Source organism: Heterodontus francisci, chromosome 16, assembly GCF_036365525.1.
Source record: "Heterodontus francisci isolate sHetFra1 chromosome 16, sHetFra1.hap1, whole genome shotgun sequence".
Taxonomy (NCBI): Eukaryota; Metazoa; Chordata; class Chondrichthyes; order Heterodontiformes; family Heterodontidae; genus Heterodontus; species Heterodontus francisci.
In genome coordinates this window covers 102,087,605-102,105,685 of record NC_090386.1, presented here as the reverse complement: position 1 = coordinate 102,105,685, position 18,081 = coordinate 102,087,605, and the positions used below count along the sequence as shown (strand labels likewise).

The 18,081-nt window shown below is 47.7% G+C and overlaps 1 protein-coding gene across 1 annotated transcript in view; it reads right to left on the bottom strand.

Moving 5' to 3' along the window:
- LOC137378420 (myosin-7-like) overlaps positions 1 to 18,081 on the bottom strand; it is a 199,645-nt gene that overhangs the window by 104,875 nt on the left and 76,689 nt on the right. Inside the window, exons 14-15 of the mRNA XM_068048747.1 lie at positions 2,221 to 2,370; positions 40 to 210 (exon numbers count right to left, since the gene is read on the bottom strand). Of these exons, the coding sequence (XP_067904848.1) occupies positions 40 to 210; positions 2,221 to 2,370 (321 nt within the window). The remainder of the gene's footprint in view (positions 1 to 39; positions 211 to 2,220; positions 2,371 to 18,081) is intronic.

The following is an 18,081-nucleotide window of genomic DNA, read 5'->3' as shown; positions in this document are numbered from 1 at the left end:
TAAATCTGAAAGAGAGGAAGGGTTTATGAAATTTTCTACCTTCTCAATAAGATCAATACAAGCTTGCAGATCGAGGCCAAAGTCAATGAAGACCCAGTCAATGCCTTCCCTCTTGTACTCTTCCTGTTCCAGCACAAACATGTGATGATTGAAAAACTGTTGCAGTTTCTCATTTGTAAAGTTGATGCAGAGCTGCTCGAAACTGTTGTACTGTAGGAGCAAGAGAGAGAAAGAGAGAGTGCGAAGGAAAGAGCGAGGGGAAGGAGAGAGAGAGAGTGAGGGGAGAGAGGGGAGAGAGAGAGGGGAGAGAGGGAGAGAGAGAGGATTAACAGTTATACAGCATGTGGTCTCTGCCAGCCATTGGATTGAATGCCTTGAGAAGTAAGCGAATCAGTTTTATAATCCATTATCTGCACCTTCCAACATAGAATCACAGAATCACAGAATTGTTACAGTGCAGAAGGAGACCATTCAGCCCATCGTGTCCTCACCGGCTCTCTGAAAGAGCAATTCCCTCAGTTCCATTCCCTTCCTTCTGCCTGTAACTTGCCTCCACCACACTCTCAGGCAGCGCATTCCAGACCTTAATCACTCGCTGCGTGAAAAAGTTTTTCCTCATGTCTCTTTTGCTTCTCTTACCAAATACTTTAAATCTGTGTCCTCTCATTCTCGATCCTTTCACGAGTGGGAACAGTTTCTCTCTATCTCTATCTCTCTGTCCAGACCCCTCATGATTTTGAATACCTCTATCAAATCACCTTTCAGCCTTCTCTTCTCCAAGGAAAACAGTCCTAACTTCTCCAATCTATCTTCATAACTGAAGTTCTTCATCCCTGAAACCATTCTCATGAATCTTTTCTGTACTCTCTCCAATGCCCTCACATCTTTCCTCAAGTGTGACGCCCAGAATTGGACGCAGTACTCCAGCTGAGGCCGAACTAGTGTCTTATACAAGTTCAACATAACTTCTTTACTCTTGTACTCTATGCCCCTATTAGGAAAATCTAGGATACTGTATGCTTTATTAACTGCTCTCTCAACCTGTCTTGCCACCTTCAATGATTTATGCACATATACACCCAGGTCCCTCTACTCATGCACCCCCTTTAGAATTGTACCCTTAATTTAATTTGTCTCTCCATGTTCTTCCTGCCAAAATGAATCACTTCACATTTCTCTGCATTGAACTTCATCTGCCACCTGTCTGCCCATTCCACCAACTTGTCTATGCCCTTTTGAAGTTCTACACTATCCTCCTCACAGTTCACAATGCTTCCAAGTTTCGTGTCGTCTGCACATATTGAAATAGTGCCCTGTACACCAAGGTCTAGGTCATTAATATATATCAGAAAAGCAAGGGTCCAACCACTGATCCCTGGGGAACTCCACTACAAACCTTCCTCCAGCCCGAAAAACATCCATTAACCACGACTCTCTGTTTCCTGTCACTCAGCCAATTCCGTATCCATGTTGTTATCGTCCCATTTATTCCATGAGCTATAACCTTGCTCACAAGTCTCTGTGTGACACTGTATCAAACATCTTTTGAAAGTCCATGTACACCACATCAACAGCATTGCCCTCATCAACCCTCCCTGTTACCTCCTCAAAAAACTCCAGCAAGTTAGTTAGACATGATTTTCACTTAAGAAATCCATGCTGGCTTTCCTTAATTAATTTGCATTTGTCCATGTGACTATTGATTTTGTCCCATTGGGATGGTTGACATGGTGGGATTCACAGTGTGACTGCTCCACTCTCAAGGAGAGGGGAATTTTAACCTCCCCCACCACACTCCTCACCCCCTTGTTGCCTGATGGTTACCAGGTGGGGGCAGTTAAAATGAAGCAGGGATTTATCCATTAGTGCCCTCTCGATCTGACTGTTTCATTGCAGGCAGCAAGGACTCCCATCCAACATTCTGAATCCTGAACTGTGCACTCTCCCTTATTGATTAGCTCCAGTGAGGTTTACAGCACGAGGACCATTCAGTCCATTGAGTCTGTGCTGATTCTTCACCAGACGTGAGAACCACTTTGATATTCTCAGGAGGTCATTTCAAAGTCTCTTTTCAATTGGGAAGTTCAGCTTTTCACACAAGACCAGGATTTCCTAAAGGTTAGATTAGTTCGTTAGATTTCACCTTGACCTGTTAGTCTTGAGTTTTCCACTTGATCAGGAAGGATTTTAAATGGATTGTTGTTGTTGAGAGAGACTCACATCAAATATTTCAAAGCCTGCAATGTCGAGCACTCCAATGAAGAACTGCCGTGACAACTTAGTGTCCAAGGTCTTATTGATACGGAGAACCAACCACTTAAACATACGATCGTAAGTAGCCTTGGCGAGGGCACCCACAGCATAGATAACCTGAAACAGAAAAAATTACACTTCAGCATTATCGAACGGTCATTAATGTGACCTGGTCAGAACCATGTTCCCAAATTACTGTCCCGACAACAACAACTGGCACTTATATAATGTACCAAATCACAACCACCTGATTCACACTCACCAAGGATCCTTCGACAGCACCTTCCAAACCCGCGACCTCTACCACCTAGAAGGACAAGGGCAGCAGATGCACGGAAACACCACCACCTGCAAGTTCGCCTCCAAGTCACACACCATCCTGACTTGGAACTATATCACCGTTTCTTCACTGACGCTGGGTCAAAATCCTGGAACTCCCTTCCTAACAGCACTGTGGGTGTACCTACCCCACATGGACTGCAGCGGTTCAAGAAGGCAGCTCACCACCACCTTCTCAAGGGCAACTTTTCTTTTTTATTCATTCGTGGGATATGGGCATCACTGGCTGGGCCATTTCCAAGGGCATTTATGAGTCAACCACATTGCTGTGGGTCTGGAGTCACATGTAGGCCAGACCAGGTAAGGACAGCAGATTTCCTTCCTTGAAGGACATTAATGAACCAGATGGGTTTATACAACAATCGACAATGGTTTCATAGTCATCATTAGACGAGCTTTTTAAAAAAAAAATTCCAGATTTATTAATTGAATTCAAATTTCACCATCTACCAAGGTAGGATTCAAAACCGTACCCCCAGAGCACTAGCCTGAACATTGAGATTACTAGACCAGTGACATTTCCACGACACCACTACCTCCTCCTGTTAGGGATGGGCAATAAATGCAGACCTAGCCAGCAACGCCAACATCCCACGAATGAATAAAAAAAACACCCACCCATTCACACCCTCCTGATTTGCATTCCCCTTCTCACCCTCTCTCGATTCACCCTCCCCAACTCACACAGGCCAATCAGTTTAACATCAGTGATGGGTAAGGTTTTAGAAACAATAAGCAGGGAAAAAAAGGCAGATCATGCTTGACTAATCTAATTGAATATTTTGATGAAGTTTTCAGAGAAGGTTGATGAAGGGAATGCAGTGGATGTTGTTTATGTGGATTTTAAGAAAGCATTTGATAAGGTACCACATAAAAGACTGGTTAACCAAATTGTAGCTCATGAAATAGGAGGGTTAGTGTCCAATTAGATAAAAAAATTGGCTTATGGACAGAAAACAGTGAGTCATGGTAAATGGTTGTTTTTCAGAATGAGAATGATAGACACTGGTGTTCCCTAAGGGTCAGTGCTGGGACCACTGCTTTTTTGCTATAAATAAATGACTTGAATCACGGAATACAGAGTAGAATCTCAAAATTTGCTGCTGACACCAAACATGGAGATGCGGCAAACAGTGAGGATGATATGAACCACCTGCAACAGGACATAGATAGGCTAGCGGAGTGGGCAGAGAGGTGGCAGATAGAATTTAATACAAACAAATGTGAGGTGATGCATTTTGGCAGAAGCAATGGGGAGAGGAAATCTATACTTAATGTCACAGTTCTAAAGAGTGTGCAGGAACAGAGGAACCTGGGGGTTCATGTGCATCAATCTTTGAAGATGGCAGGACTTATTGAGAGAGCAATTAGTAAAGTATATGGTATCTTGGGCTTCATAAATAGAGGCATTGAGTACAAAAGCAGGGAATTTATGCTGAACCTTTATAAAGCTCTGGTTAGGCCCCAACTGGAGAATTGTGTCCAGTTTTGGTCACCACACTTCAGGAAGGATGTGAGGGTCTTTGAGAGGGTGCAGAGGAGATTTACCAGAACAGTTCCAGGGATGGAGGAGTTTAGTTAAAAGGTTAGATTGGAATACCTGGATTTGTTCTCCTTAGAACAAAGGAGATTGAGGGGAGATTTAATAGAAGTGTACAAAATTATGACAGGGTTTGATAAGTTACACAAGGAAAGCTGTTTGCATTAACAAATGGTAGAAGGTCTAGGGGACACAGATTAAAAGTTTTGGGCAAAAGATGCAGGGAGAATGAAGAACTTTTTTTACACAGCGGGTGGTAATGACTTGGAACTCGCTGCCACAAAGATGGTGGAAGTGGAGACAATCACTGACTTCAAGAGGAAGTTGGATGGTCACCTGAGAGAAGTAGACTTGCAGGGCTACGGGGATCGAGCCGGGGAGTGGGACTGACTGTATAGCTCTGTGGAGAGCTGGCATGGACTCAATGGGCTGATTGGTCACCTCCTGTGCGGTAAATGACTCTATGACACTCCCTGACTCACCTTCCCCAACTCACCCTCCCTCGATTCACACTCTCTGATCAATGCTATCAGTTTCCTATGGGTGGGTTTGGTGAACATTTTCCCCTCAAAAATACTAAAATGATTGGATTTTTTGAGGAGGTAACAAGGAGGGTCAGTGAGGTTAGCGCATTTGATATAGTCAAATGAATTTTAGCAAGGTTTTTGATAAGGTTCCACATGGCAGACTGATCACAAAAGTAAAAGCCTACGGAATCCAAGGCAAAAGTGACAAGTTGGATCCAAAATTGGCTCAGAGGCAGGAGGCAAAGGGTGTTTTTGTGACCAGAAGGCTGTTTGCAGTGGGGTTCAGCAGGGCTCAGTACTGGGTCTCTTGTTTTTTGTGGTGTATATCAATCATTTGGTCTGGAATGTAGGGGGTATAATTAAGAAGTTTGCAGATGATACAAAAATTGGCCATGTAGATGATAATGAAGAAGCTGTAGACTGAAGGAAGATATGAATGGTCTAGTCAGGTGGGCGGAACAGTGACAAATGGAGTTTAATCCAGAGAAGCGTGAGGTAAAGCATTTGGGGAAAGTTAGCAAGGCACAGGAATACACAATAAATGGTAGGATACTGAGAAGTGTAGAGGAACAGAGGGACCTTGGAGCGTATGTCCACAGATCCCTGAAGGTGGTTGGACAGGTCAATAAGATGGTCAAAAGGCATATGGGATACTTGCCTATTATCCGAGGCATAAAATATAAGAGCTGGGAGGTTACGCTGGAACTGTATAAAACACTGGTTAGGCCAAAGCTGGAGTACTGCATGCAGTTCTGGTCACCGCACTATAGGAAAGATTGATTGCTATAGAGAGGGTATAGAGGAGATTTACAAGGATGTTGCCAGGACTGGAGAATTTTAGTTATGAAGAAAGATTGGATAGGCTAGGGTTGTTTTCCTTGGAACAGAGGAGGCCGAGGGGAGACCTAGTGGAAGTGTATTAAATTATTAGGGGTCTAGATAGAGTGACTAGGAAGGCCCTATTCCCCTTGGTTGAGGGGTCCATAACCAGGGGGCATCGATTTAGGGTAAGAGGCAGGAGTTTTAAAGGGGATTCGAGGGGAAATATTTTCACCCAGAGGGTGGTGGGGTTTTGGAACTCAATGCCTGAAAGTGTGGTAAAGGCAGAAAGCTTTATAATATTTAAAAAGTATTTGGATATGCACTTGAAGTGCTGTAACCTACAATGCTCTGGACCAAGAGCTAGAAAGTGGGATTAGGTTGGTTGGCTCCTTGTCAGTCAGCACAGACACAATGGGCTGAATGGCTCCTTCCATACTGTAAACTTTTATGATTCTACAATTTGTATGATTCTATATCTCACAGCACTGGATAAAGGGGACCATGTCCTCTGTGTGTGATACTGCTCCACAGACCCTGTGGCTGGCATTTTATAGGGAAAAAGCACACAGTGATGGAGGTGGTGAGGGTGGCGGGGGGAGGGGGGCAGTAAAATTGTGTGACATGGTGTTGTGTTTGGCCCCCAACGTCATCATGCTGAGAAGCAGTTTCATAAGCAGCGGATGGCAAGTTCCATGGGGACTTGGTTTGTCTTTCAAAAATGAGCAATTGGAAGGTAATTCAGATGATTAGGGAGGCAATTAAAACTTTTTTCTTATTCATTCATGGGATGTGGGCGTCACTGGCTAGGCCAGCATTTATTGCCCATCCCTAATTGCCCTTGAGAAGGTGGTGGTGAGCTGCCTTCGTGAACCGCTGCAGTCCATGTGGGGTAGGTACACCCACAGTGCTGTTAGGAAGGGAGTTCCAGGATTTTGACCCAGCGACAGTGAAGGAACGGCGATATAGTTCCAAGTCAGGATGGTGTGTGACTTGGAGGAGAACTTGCAGGTGGTGGTGTTCCCATGTATGTACTGCCCATGTCCTTCTCGGTGGTAGAGGTCACAGGTTTGGAAGGTGCTGTCTAAGGAGCCTTGGTGCATTGCTGCAGTGCATCTTGTAGATGGTACACACTGCTGCCACTGTGCTTCGGTGGTGGAGGGAGTGAATGTTTGTAGATGGGGTGTCAATCAAGCGGGCTGCTTTGTCCTGGATGGTGTCGAGCTTCTTGAGTGTTGTTGGAGCTGCACCCATCCAGGCAAGTGGAGAGTATTCCATCACACTCCTGACGTGTGCCTTGTAGATGGTGGACAGACTTTGGGGAGTCACGAGGTGAGTTACTCGCCTCAGGATTCCTAGCCTCTGACCTGCTCTTGTAGCCACGGTATTTATGTGTCTACTCCAGTTTAGTTTCTGGTCAATGGTGACCCCCAGGATGTTGATAGTGGGGGATTCAGCGATGGTAACGCCGTTGAATGTCAAGGGGAGATGGTTAGATTCTCTCCTGTTTGAAATGGTCATTGCCTGGCACTTGTGTGGCGCGAATGTTACTTGCCACTTATCAGCCCAAGCCTGGATGTTGCTGGAAATACTCAGCAGGTCTGGCAGCATCTGTGGAGAGAGAAGCAGAGTTAACGTTTCGGGTCAGTGACCCTTCTTCGGAATTGGATGTTGTCCATGTCTTACTGCAGCTGGACACAGGCTGCTTCAGTATCTGAGGAGTTGCGAATGGTGCTGAACGTCCCCACCTTTGACCTTATGATGGAGGGAAAGTCATTGATGAAGGGGAAAACTTTTCTCGTCACCCCCACCAATCTGAAAAGGACAAAGGGTGGGAAGGTGATAGGAGCCCAAGCAGTCCTGGGAAAGAAAGAAAAGCAGGACACACAGGGGGCCTCCTCCAGCCTAAAAGCATGGTGCTGGAAGGGGGAATGAGACCCAAAGACCTGTGTGCTTCCATTGTAATAAGGCAGGTCAGAGCTGACTGCTGGAAACTATGGGGACAGCCTGTAGAGTTAATCAGGGACACCCGCTCAGTGAAGGAGAAAGGATTCTGATGGAAAGCACAGCTGAACAAGCTGTGGCTTTACCTGCAGCAGTAGTAAGACCCAGAAAACATACTGCTGTGGGTGCAGGAAAATTTAATAGGATCCCTGAAGGTTATCAGGGTTTTGTGTCTGAAGGGAGTGTAACCCCATACTCCTCGAGTGGAGCCAACAAGCCCATAGTAATTCGCAGGGACACAGGGGCCACTAGGTCCCTTTTACTGGGAAAAGGCCTGATCTTTCCCCTAGAGAGTGCAGTAAACACCAGAATGACAGTAAATGGTATTGGAGGGCAGTGTATGCCCGTACTTTTACTGAGAGTGCAATCTAGTTTTGGGACCGGTGACCGTAGGGATTGTCCCTAGTTTGCCTGTGGATGGGGTTAACCTGCTCCTCGGTAATGATCTAGCGGGGGCGAAGGTGGTAGCTTCCCCAGTAATGAGAGACTGCACGTCAGAGAGACAGAGCAGTGGCAGGAGACGGTTCCCTGCAGTTTCCCTGAATGTGCAATGAATCAGGCCATGATCAAACCAGCTCCCGCAGAGGAGATTGAATTAGCACTGCAGGCAGATGACCATGAGCTCTGTCTGTCTGAGACTTTCTTTGGAAAGTTAGAGGATCCAGGGAATGGATTAAATGGACCTTCCCGAGCTGAGGTTCAGCAAGGGGACCCAATATTGAGAGAGTTAGCACAGGCTGTCCAGACTGAAAGTGAAGCAGAGGGAGTCCCTGATTGCTACTATTTAAAGAATGGGGTACTGATGAGGAAGTGGAGTTCTCCTCACAGACCTGAGAGCAAAGAATGTTCAAAGTGGTTCACCAGTTAGTGGTGCTGCAGAGGTATCTGAGAGAAATATTAAGAATGGCCCGTGAGGTTACAATGGCTGTACATGTCAGTATATGAAAAACCAAAGCCCACATAAGGCAGCAGTTTGACTGGCCAAAACTCCACAAAGATGGAGTAGAGTACTGTAGGAGTTGCCACATGTGCCTGGTTGAGGGGAAGCCCCAACCTGCAGTGAAATCTGCATCCCTAATTCCTGTATCGGCTTTTGGGAAACCCTCCAGCAGAGGGCAGGTGAACTGTAAAGGACCACCCCCGAGAACAAAAGGGGACAGGCAGGCACAGGTCTGGCAGAGAGTTAGAGAGGACAGGGAAAAAGGGACAAAGAGGACAGGTTAAAGGAGGTCCGAGAGGATTCCCAAATAAAAACCACTACTGTCTGGTCAGCCAACCGGGAAATGTTGGAAAAATTAGACCCCACATCCTCCTATGTAAATGCAGACACCAGAAGCACCCCACCAGAGTTGCTAACAGCATTTACAAAAACCTGCAGGGACAAAAAGAGTCCTCAAGAGGGTAGAGAAACTGTGAGGGTTGATGCCTCACCTAGTTGAAGTGCCATAGTGGTGTGCAGTAGAATCTGGACAAATACCTGCCAGCAGGAGTGTCCCAGAGGACAAAGGGAAGATTAGCAAAGAATTACCCCCACAGTCAGGAGAAAAGGGAACCAACCATACCCTAAAGTGAAAAGCACCTGCATGACTCATCAGAACACTGAAAGAGAGATCAGAGTGGATCCACCCACTGCTGACTCCCATGATCAGAACTCCAAACCAGGGCTAATTAAATCTAACCCTCCCCCTGCAGACATCAGCAGTAACAAAGGCACCCGAGACAATCATGGAAATGTGCAAATTGCAAACCTCCCCAAAAATCACATGTTTATTGGGATGCCCATTCCCAGCATATTGCAGGCTGATAGTGAAGAAACTTTAAACCTCTTGGGCAACACATAGCTAGCTATCTCAGACCCACTTCAAGGGAAAAGGGGCAGTTTAAGAAAGGAAAGTCAGACTGCAACAATTTTGAGATTTCTGAATGAATGAGAGAAATGCATGTGTTTTCCTATATTTTATAATGAAATGCTCCTCCCAAAGTCGCATTTCATTTAGCTGGAAACATATTAATTTCATCATATAGAACATTATTTGAACACTTACTGGACATTGAACATAACTTGTTTTAATAAGACCACAGAATAGTGGCTGAAAACATGGTTGCACATTTGCATTCTGAGAGACAGTTGCCTAAAGAAACAATGGAAGCATTTCCTGATCCAATTAGCCAGATGGGTTTTGTCAATAGTGAAGATCAAAAGACATTGAGAGTTATTGACTGTGTAAGGGCCAGCATTCCATGCCCCACTGAGAGTTTCTGGTAAGCTTGGAGAAACCCACAAACCTCGCAGGTGAGGCTGTTTCAAACAAGGAGCTAGTCACATGACTAACTTGCTGGCCAACCTGGAGTTTTTTGAATTGTGCCATACAGAAAAGAAACAGACTGCAATTGAACTTCAAGAAGAGAAGCAAGGCCCCACTCTCTCTCTCTCTCTTTCTCTCTCTCTCTGTTTCTTTCTCATGCAAAGTTCCAGGGACCCACGGAAGTAACTCAAGCCTCAAGACAGAAGAACAGTGAAACAAGTTTGAAAGTGTGCACTGGGCCCCAACGAGAACTGCAAGACTGAACTTCAACCAAAGACTTTACATCCAATCCAAAACCAGTAACTGAATTCTATCTACTACTTCAAACCTTTCCTCTTTAATTCTTGCTCCTCCTCTATCTCTATTTGTTTGTGTGTTTATTCTGTATACATGCTAGTGTGGTCATGTCGGGTATTTTTAGTATTTTTAACTGAGTTAAAGTTTTAAGGTTAATAAGCTTACACCTTTCTTGTTTAAATCTGAGAAACATGTCTTGTTGATTTCTTTACAATTGCAATTAGAGAGCGGAGAGCAAGGACACTCTGAGAGGAAGCTAAATACACTGTGTTTTAAAAGTTAAACCCTGTTACGGCCAAACCAGGAAAAGGCTGAGAGGGGAGCCCTAGACCCTTCCCTCACCTGGTCGTAACAATGCCAAATTGTTAACCCCTGCACCATGAGCTTTTATTTTCCACAATAACCTTTGATGTGGCACCTTATCAAATGCCTTCTGGAAATCTAAGTACAATACATCCACCGGTTCCCCTTTATCCACAGCACATGTAACTCCCTCAAAGAACTCCAATCAATTGGTTATGCATGATTTCCCTTTCACAAAACCATGTTGACTCTGCCTGATTACCTTGAATTTTTCTAAGTGTCCTGCTATAACGTCTTTAATAATAGCTTCTAACATGTTTCCTATGACAGATGTTCAGCGAACTGGCCTGTAGTTTCCTGCTTTCTGTCTCCCTCCCTTTTTGAATAAAGGAGGTACATTCGCAATTTTCCAATCTAATGAAGCCTTCCCTGAATCTTGGGAATTTTGGAAAATTTAAACCAGCGCATTTACTATCTCACTAGTCACTTCTGTTAAGTCCCTAGGATGAAGTCCATCAGGACCCAGGGACTTGTCAGCCCGCAGCTCCAACACTGTCGGAGTGTCAGTACTGAGGGAGTGCTGTACTGTCGGAGGATCAGTACTGAGGGAATGCTGTACTGTCGGAGGGTCAGTACTGAGGGAGTGCCGCACTGTCGGAGGGTCAGTACTGAGGGAGTGCTGTACTGTCGGAGGATCAGTACTGAGGGAATGCTGTACTGTCGGAGGATCAGTACTGAGGGAGTGCTGTACTGTTGGAGGGTCAGTACTGAGGGAGTGCTGTACTGTTGGAGTGTCAGTACTGAGGGAGTGCTGTACTGTCGGAGGATCAGTACTGAGGGAGTGCTGTACTGTCGGAGGGTCAGTACTGAGGGAGTGCTGCACTGTCGGAGGGTCAGTACTGAGGGAGTGCCGCACTGCCGGAGGGTCAGTACTGAGGGAGTGCTGTACTGTCGGAGGGTCAGTACTGAGAGAGTGCCGCACTGTCGGAGGGTCAGTACTGAGGGAGTGCTGCACTGTTGAAGTGTCAGTACTGAGGGAGTGCTGTACTGTCGGAGGATCAGTACTGAGGGAGTGCTGTACTGTCGGAGGATCAGTACTGAGGGAGTGCTGTACTGTTGGAGTGTCAGTACTGAGGGAGTGCTGTACTGTCGGAGTGTCAGTACTGAGGGAGTGCTGTACTGTCGGAGGGTCAGTACTGAGGGAGTGCTGTACTGTCGGAGGATCAGTACTGAGGGAGTGCTGTACTGTCGGAGGGTCAGTACTGAGGGAGTGCTGCACTGTCGGAGGGTCAGTACTGAGGGAGTGCCGCACTGCCGGAGGGTCAGTACTGAGGGAGTGCTGTACTGTCAGAGGGTCAGTACTGAGGGAGTGCTGTACTGTCGGAGGGTCAGTACTGAGAGAGTGCCGCACTGTCGGAGGGTCAGGACTGAGGGCGTGCCACACTGTCGGAGGTTCAGGACTGAGGGAGTGCTGCACTGTCGGAGGGTCAGTACTGAGGGAGTGTCGGAGGGTCAGTACCAAGGGAATGCCGCACTGTCGAAGTGTCAGTACTGAGGGAGCGCTGCACTGTCGGAGGGTCAGTACTGAGGGAGTGCCGCACTGTCGGAGTGTCAGGACTGAGGGAGTGCTGCACTGTCGGAAGGTGAGCGTCGGAGGGTTGATACTGAGGGAGTGCCGTACTGAGGGAGCACTGCACTGTCGAAGGGTCAGTACTGAGGGAGTGCTGCACTGTCAGAGGGTCAGTACTAAGTGAGCGCTGCACTGTCGGACGGTCAGTACTGAGGGAGTGCTGCACTGTCGGAGGGTCAGTACTGAGGGGGTGCTGCACTGTCGGAGGGTCAGTACTGAGGGAGTGCTGCACTGTTGGAGGGTCAGTACTGAGGGAGTGCTGCACTGTTGGAGGGTCAGTACTGAGGGAGTGCCGCACTGTCGGATGGTCAGTACTGAGGGAGTGTCGCACTGTCGGAGGGTCAGTACTGAGGGAGTGCTGCACTGTCGGAGGGTCAGTACTGAGGGAGTGCCGCACTGCCGGAGGGTCAGTACTGAGGGAGTGCTGTACTGTCAGAGGGTCAGTACTGAGGGAGTGCTGCACTGTCGGAGGGTCAGTACTGAGAGAGTGCCGCACTGTCGGAGGGTCAGGACTGAGGGCGTGCCACACTGTCGGAGGTTCAGGACTGAGGGAGTGCTGCACTGTCGGAGGGTCAGTACTGAGGGAGTGTCGGAGGGTCAGTACCAAGGGAATGCCGCACTGTCGAAGTGTCAGTACTGAGGGAGCGCTGCACTGTCGGAGGGTCAGTACTGAGGGAGTGCCGCACTGTCGGAGTGTCAGGACTGAGGGAGTGCTGCACTGTCGGAAGGTGAGCGTCGGAGGGTTGATACTGAGGGAGTGCCGTACTGAGGGAGCACTGCACTGTCGAAGGGTCAGTACTGAGGGAGTGCTGCACTGTCAGAGGGTCAGTACTAAGTGAGCGCTGCACTGTCGGACGGTCAGTACTGAGGGAGTGCTGCACTGTCGGAGGGTCAGTACTGAGGGGGTGCTGCACTGTCGGAGGGTCAGTACTGAGGGAGTGCTGCACTGTTGGAGGGTCAGTACTGAGGGAGTGCTGCACTGTTGGAGGGTCAGTACTGAGGGAGTGCCGCACTGTCGGATGGTCAGTACTGAGGGAGTGTCGCACTGTCGGAGGGTCAGTACTGAGGGAGTGCTGCATTGTCGGAGGGTCAGTACTGAGGGAGTGCTGCACTGTCGGAGGGTCAGTACTGAGGGAGTGCCGCACTGTCGGAGGGTCAGTACTGAGGGAGTGCCGCACTGTCGGAGGGTCAGTACTGAGGGAGTGCCGCACTGTCGGAGGGTCAGTACTGAGGGAGTGCCGCACTGTCGGAGGGTCAATATTGAGGGAGTGCTACACTGTCGGGGGGTCAGTACTGAGGGAGTGCTGCATTGTCGGAGGGTCAGTACTGAGGGAGCGCTGCACTGTCGGAGGGTCAGTACTGAGGGAGTGCCGCACTGTCGGAGGGTCAGTACTGAGGGAGTGCCGCACTGTCGGAGGGTCAGTACTGAGGGAGTGCTGCACTGTCGGAGGGTCAGTACTGAGGGAGTGCTGCACTGTCGGGGGGTCAGTACTGAGGGAGCGCCGCACTGTCGGAGGGTCAGTACTGAGGGAGCGCCGCACTGTTGGAGGGTCAGTACTGAGGGAGTGCTGCACTGTCGGAGGGTCAGTACTGAGGGAGTGCTGCACTGTCAGAGGGTCATTACTGAGGGAGAGCCGCACTGTCGGAGGGTCAGTACTGAGGGAGAGCCGCACTGTCGGAGGGTCAGTACTGAGGGAGTGCTGCACTGTCGGAGGGTCAGTACTGAGGGAGTGCTGCACTGTCAGAGGGTCAGTACTGAGGGAGAGCCGCACTGTCGGAGGGTCAGTACTGAGGGAGAGCCGCACTGTCGGAGGGTCAGTACTGAGGGAGTGCTGCACTGTCGGAGGGTCAGTACTAAGTGAGCGCTGCACTGTCGGACGGTCAGTACTGAGGGAGTGCTGCACTGTCGGAGGGTCAGTACTGAGGGGGTGCTGCACTGTCGGAGGGTCAGTACTGAGGGAGTGCTGCACTGTTGGAGGGTCAGTACTGAGGGAGTGCTGCACTGTTGGAGGGTCAGTACTGAAGGAGTGCCGCACTGTCGGATGGTCAGTACTGAGGGAGTGCTGCATTGTCGGAGGGTCAGTACTGAGGGAGTGCTGCACTGTCGGAGGGTCAGTACTGAGGGAGTGCCGCACTGTCGGAGGGTCAGTACTGAGGGAGTGCCGCACTGTCGGAGGGTCAGTACTGAGGGAGTGCCGCACTGTCGGAGGGTCAATATTGAGGGAGTGCTACACTGTCGGGGGGTCAGTACTGAGGGAGTGCTGCATTGTCGGAGGGTCAGTACTGAGGGAGCGCTGCACTGTCGGAGGGTCAGTACTGAGGGAGTGCCGCACTGTCGGAGGGTCAGTACTGAGGGAGTGCCGCACTGTCGGAGGGTCAGTACTGAGGGAGTGCTGCACTGTCGGAGGGTCAGTACTGAGGGAGTGCTGCACTGTCGGAGGGTCAGTACTGAGGGAGTGCCGCACTGTCGGAGGGTCAGTACTGAGGGAGTGCCGCACTGTCGGAGGGTCAGTACTGAGGGAGTGCTGCACTGTCGGAGGGTCAGTACTGAGGGAGTGCCGCACTGTCGGAGGGTCAGTACTGAGGGAGTGCCGCACTGTCGGAGGGTCAGTACTGAGGGAGTGCTGCACTGTCGGGGGGTCAGTACTGAGGGAGCGCCGCACTGTCGGAGGGTCAGTACTGAGGGAGCGCCGCACTGTTGGAGGGTCAGTACTGAGGGAGTGCTGCACTGTCGGAGGGTCAGTACTGAGGGAGTGCTGCACTGTCAGAGGGTCATTACTGAGGGAGAGCCGCACTGTCGGAGGGTCAGTACTGAGGGAGAGCCGCACTGTCGGAGGGTCAGTACTGAGGGAGTGCTGCACTGTCGGAGGGTCAGTACTGAGGGAGTGCTGCACTGTCAGAGGGTCATTACTGAGGGAGAGCCGCACTGTCGGAGGGTCAGTACTGAGGGAGTGTCGCACTGTCGGAGGGTCAGTACTGAGGGAGTGTGCACTGTCAGAGGGTCATTACTGAGGGAGAGCCGCACTGTCGGAGGGTCAGTACTGAGGGAGTGCTGCACTGTCGGATATGCTGTCTTTTGGGTGAAACATTAAATGTACTTGGGTGGATGCAAAAGATCCCTTGGCACAATTTGGAAGAAGAGCAGGGAGTTATTCCCGGTGTCCTGGTCAATATTTATCCCTCAATAAACATCACAATAAACAGATTATCTGAAAACAATCTAAGATAGAACTTCTAAATTGTGAAAGAGTGATGAGAGGGGATTTAGCCAGGGGGAAATGGAACCATAGATTGACAGGAAATACTGTAACGGAGCAATGGGTGATCTTTAAGGAGGAGACGTTTCAGATCCAGGTGAGGTACACTCCAACAAGAGGGAAAGGGAGGGAATCAAAGCCAGGAATAAGGGAGATAGAGAATATGATAGAACAAAAAAAACGGGTGTATGATGCATGTCAGGTGAATTCTTCATGTGAGAACCAGGTCAAATACAATAAGTTTGAGAGGGGCGGTGAAGAGAAAAATAAGACTGACAAAGAGAGAATGAGAATAGGACAGCAGGGAACTAAAAAATCTTCTATCAGCATGTAAATAGTAAGCAGGTAGTATGGGGTGGGGCCTATTAGGGACAAAGAGGGTGATATATGGGCACAGGGCAAGGCTAAAATACTTAATGAGTACTTTGTATCAGTGTTTACTGAGAAGAACCTGACAAAACATCGGTGGAAGCAGAGATGGTAGAGATAATGGATGGGATGAAAATTGATAGGGTGGAGTTACATATGAATAGGAGTAGGCCACTCGGCCCCTCGAGCTTGCTCCACCATTCAACAGGATCATGGCTGATCTGATTGTAACCTGAATTTCACATTCCCGCCTACCCCCATTAATCTTTCATCCCCTTGCTTATCAAGAATCTATCTACCTCTGCCTTAAAAATATTCAAAGACTCTGCTTCTACTGCCTTTTGAGGAAGAAAATTCCAAAGACTCACGACCCTCTGAGAGAAAAACATTTCTCCCCATCTCTGTCTTAAATGGGCGACCACTTATTTTTAAACAGTGACCCCTAGTTCTAGATTCTTCCACAAGGCGAAACATCCTTTCCACATCCACCCTGTCAAGACCCCTCAGAATCTTATATGTTTCAATCAAGTCGCCTCTTACTCTTCTAAATTCCAATGGATACAAGCCTAGTCTGTCCAATCTTTCCTCATAAGACAACCCACCCATTCCAGGTATTAGTCTAGTAAACCTTCTCTGAACTACTTCCAACGTATTTACATCCTTCCTTAAATAAGGAGACCAGTACTGTACACAGTACTCCAGATGTGTTCTCACCAATGCCCTGTATAGCTGAAGCATAACCTCCCTACTTTTGTATTCAATTCCCCTCGCAATAAACGATAACATTCTATCAGCTTTCCTAATTACTTGCTGTATCTGCATACTAACCTTTTGCGATTCATGCACTAGGACACCCAAATCCCTCCATCTCAGAGCTCTGCAATCTCTCACCATTTAGATAATATGCTTTTTTTTTTATTCTTCCTGCCAAAATGGACAATTTCCCACTTTCCAACAGTATATTCCATTTGCCAGGTCTTTGCCCACTCACTTAACCTATCGATATCCCTTTGTAACCTCCTTATGTCCTCTTCACAAATTACTTTCCTACATATCTTTGTGTCATCAGCAAACTTAGCAACCATACCTTCAGTCCCTTCATCCAAGTCATTTATATAAATTATAAAAAGTTGAGGCCCCAGCACAGATCCCTGTGGCACACCACTCATTTCATCTTGCCAACCAGAAAATGACCCATTTATGCCTATTCTGTTTTCTGTCAGGAGCCAATTTTCTATCCAGGCCAAAATGTTATCCCCTGCACCATGAGCTTTTATTTTCCACAATATCCTTTGATGTGGCACCTTATCAAATGCCTTCTGGAAATCTAAGTACAGTACATCCACCAGTCCCCCTTTATCCACAGCATGTTACTTCTTCAAAGAACTCCAATAAATTGGTTAAACATGATTTCCCTTTAACAAAACTATGTTGACTCTGCCTGATTACCTTGTACTTTTCTAAGTGCCCTGCTATATCTTTAATAATAGCTTCGAACATTTTCCTGGAGAGGTTGGCTATGCTTAGAGTGGATAAATCACCTGGTCTGGGTGACTTACATCCCAGGTTGCTAAAGGACACGGGGGTGAAGATAGCAGAAGGGCTTTCCATAATCTTCCAATCTTCCCTAGATACAGGGGAGGTGCCAGATGATCGCAGAGTGGCAAATGTGACACCCTTATTCAAGAAAGGGTGCAAGGACAGTCGTAGTAACTACAGGCCAGTCAGTTTAACATCAGTGGTGGGTAAGGTTTTAGAAACAATAATCAGGAAAAAAATCAACAGGCACTTGGAGAAGTTTGCGTTAATTAAGGAGAGCCAGCACGGATTTGTAAAAGGCAGATTGTGTTTGACTAATCTAACTGAATTTTTTGATGAAGTAACAGAGAAGGTTGATGAAGAGAATGCAGTGGATATTGTCTATATGGATTTTAAGGAAGTGTTTGACAAAGTACCACATAAAAGGCTGATGAATAAAATTGAGGCTCATGGAATAGGAGGGTCAGTGTCAGCTTGGATAAAAAAAATTGGCTTAAGGACAGAAAACAACAAGTCGTGGTAAATGATTGTTTTTCAGACTGCAGGATGGTAGACAGCGGTGTTTCCCGCTGACATATATATATATATATATAAATATAAATGACTTGGATATCAGAATACTGAGTAAAATTTCAAATTTGCTGATGATACCAAACTTGGAGGAGTGGCAAACAGTGAGGATGATACAAAGCAACTGCAGCTGGACATAGATAGGTTAGCAGAATGGGCAGACAAGTGGCAGATGGAATTCAATACAGAGAAGTGTGAGGTGATGCATTTTGGCAAAAGGGACAGGGAGAGGCAATATAGACTAAATGCACAGTTCAAAAGCGTGTGTAGGAACAGAGGGACCTGGGAGTTCATGTGTATTGATCTTTGAAGGTGGCAGGACATATTG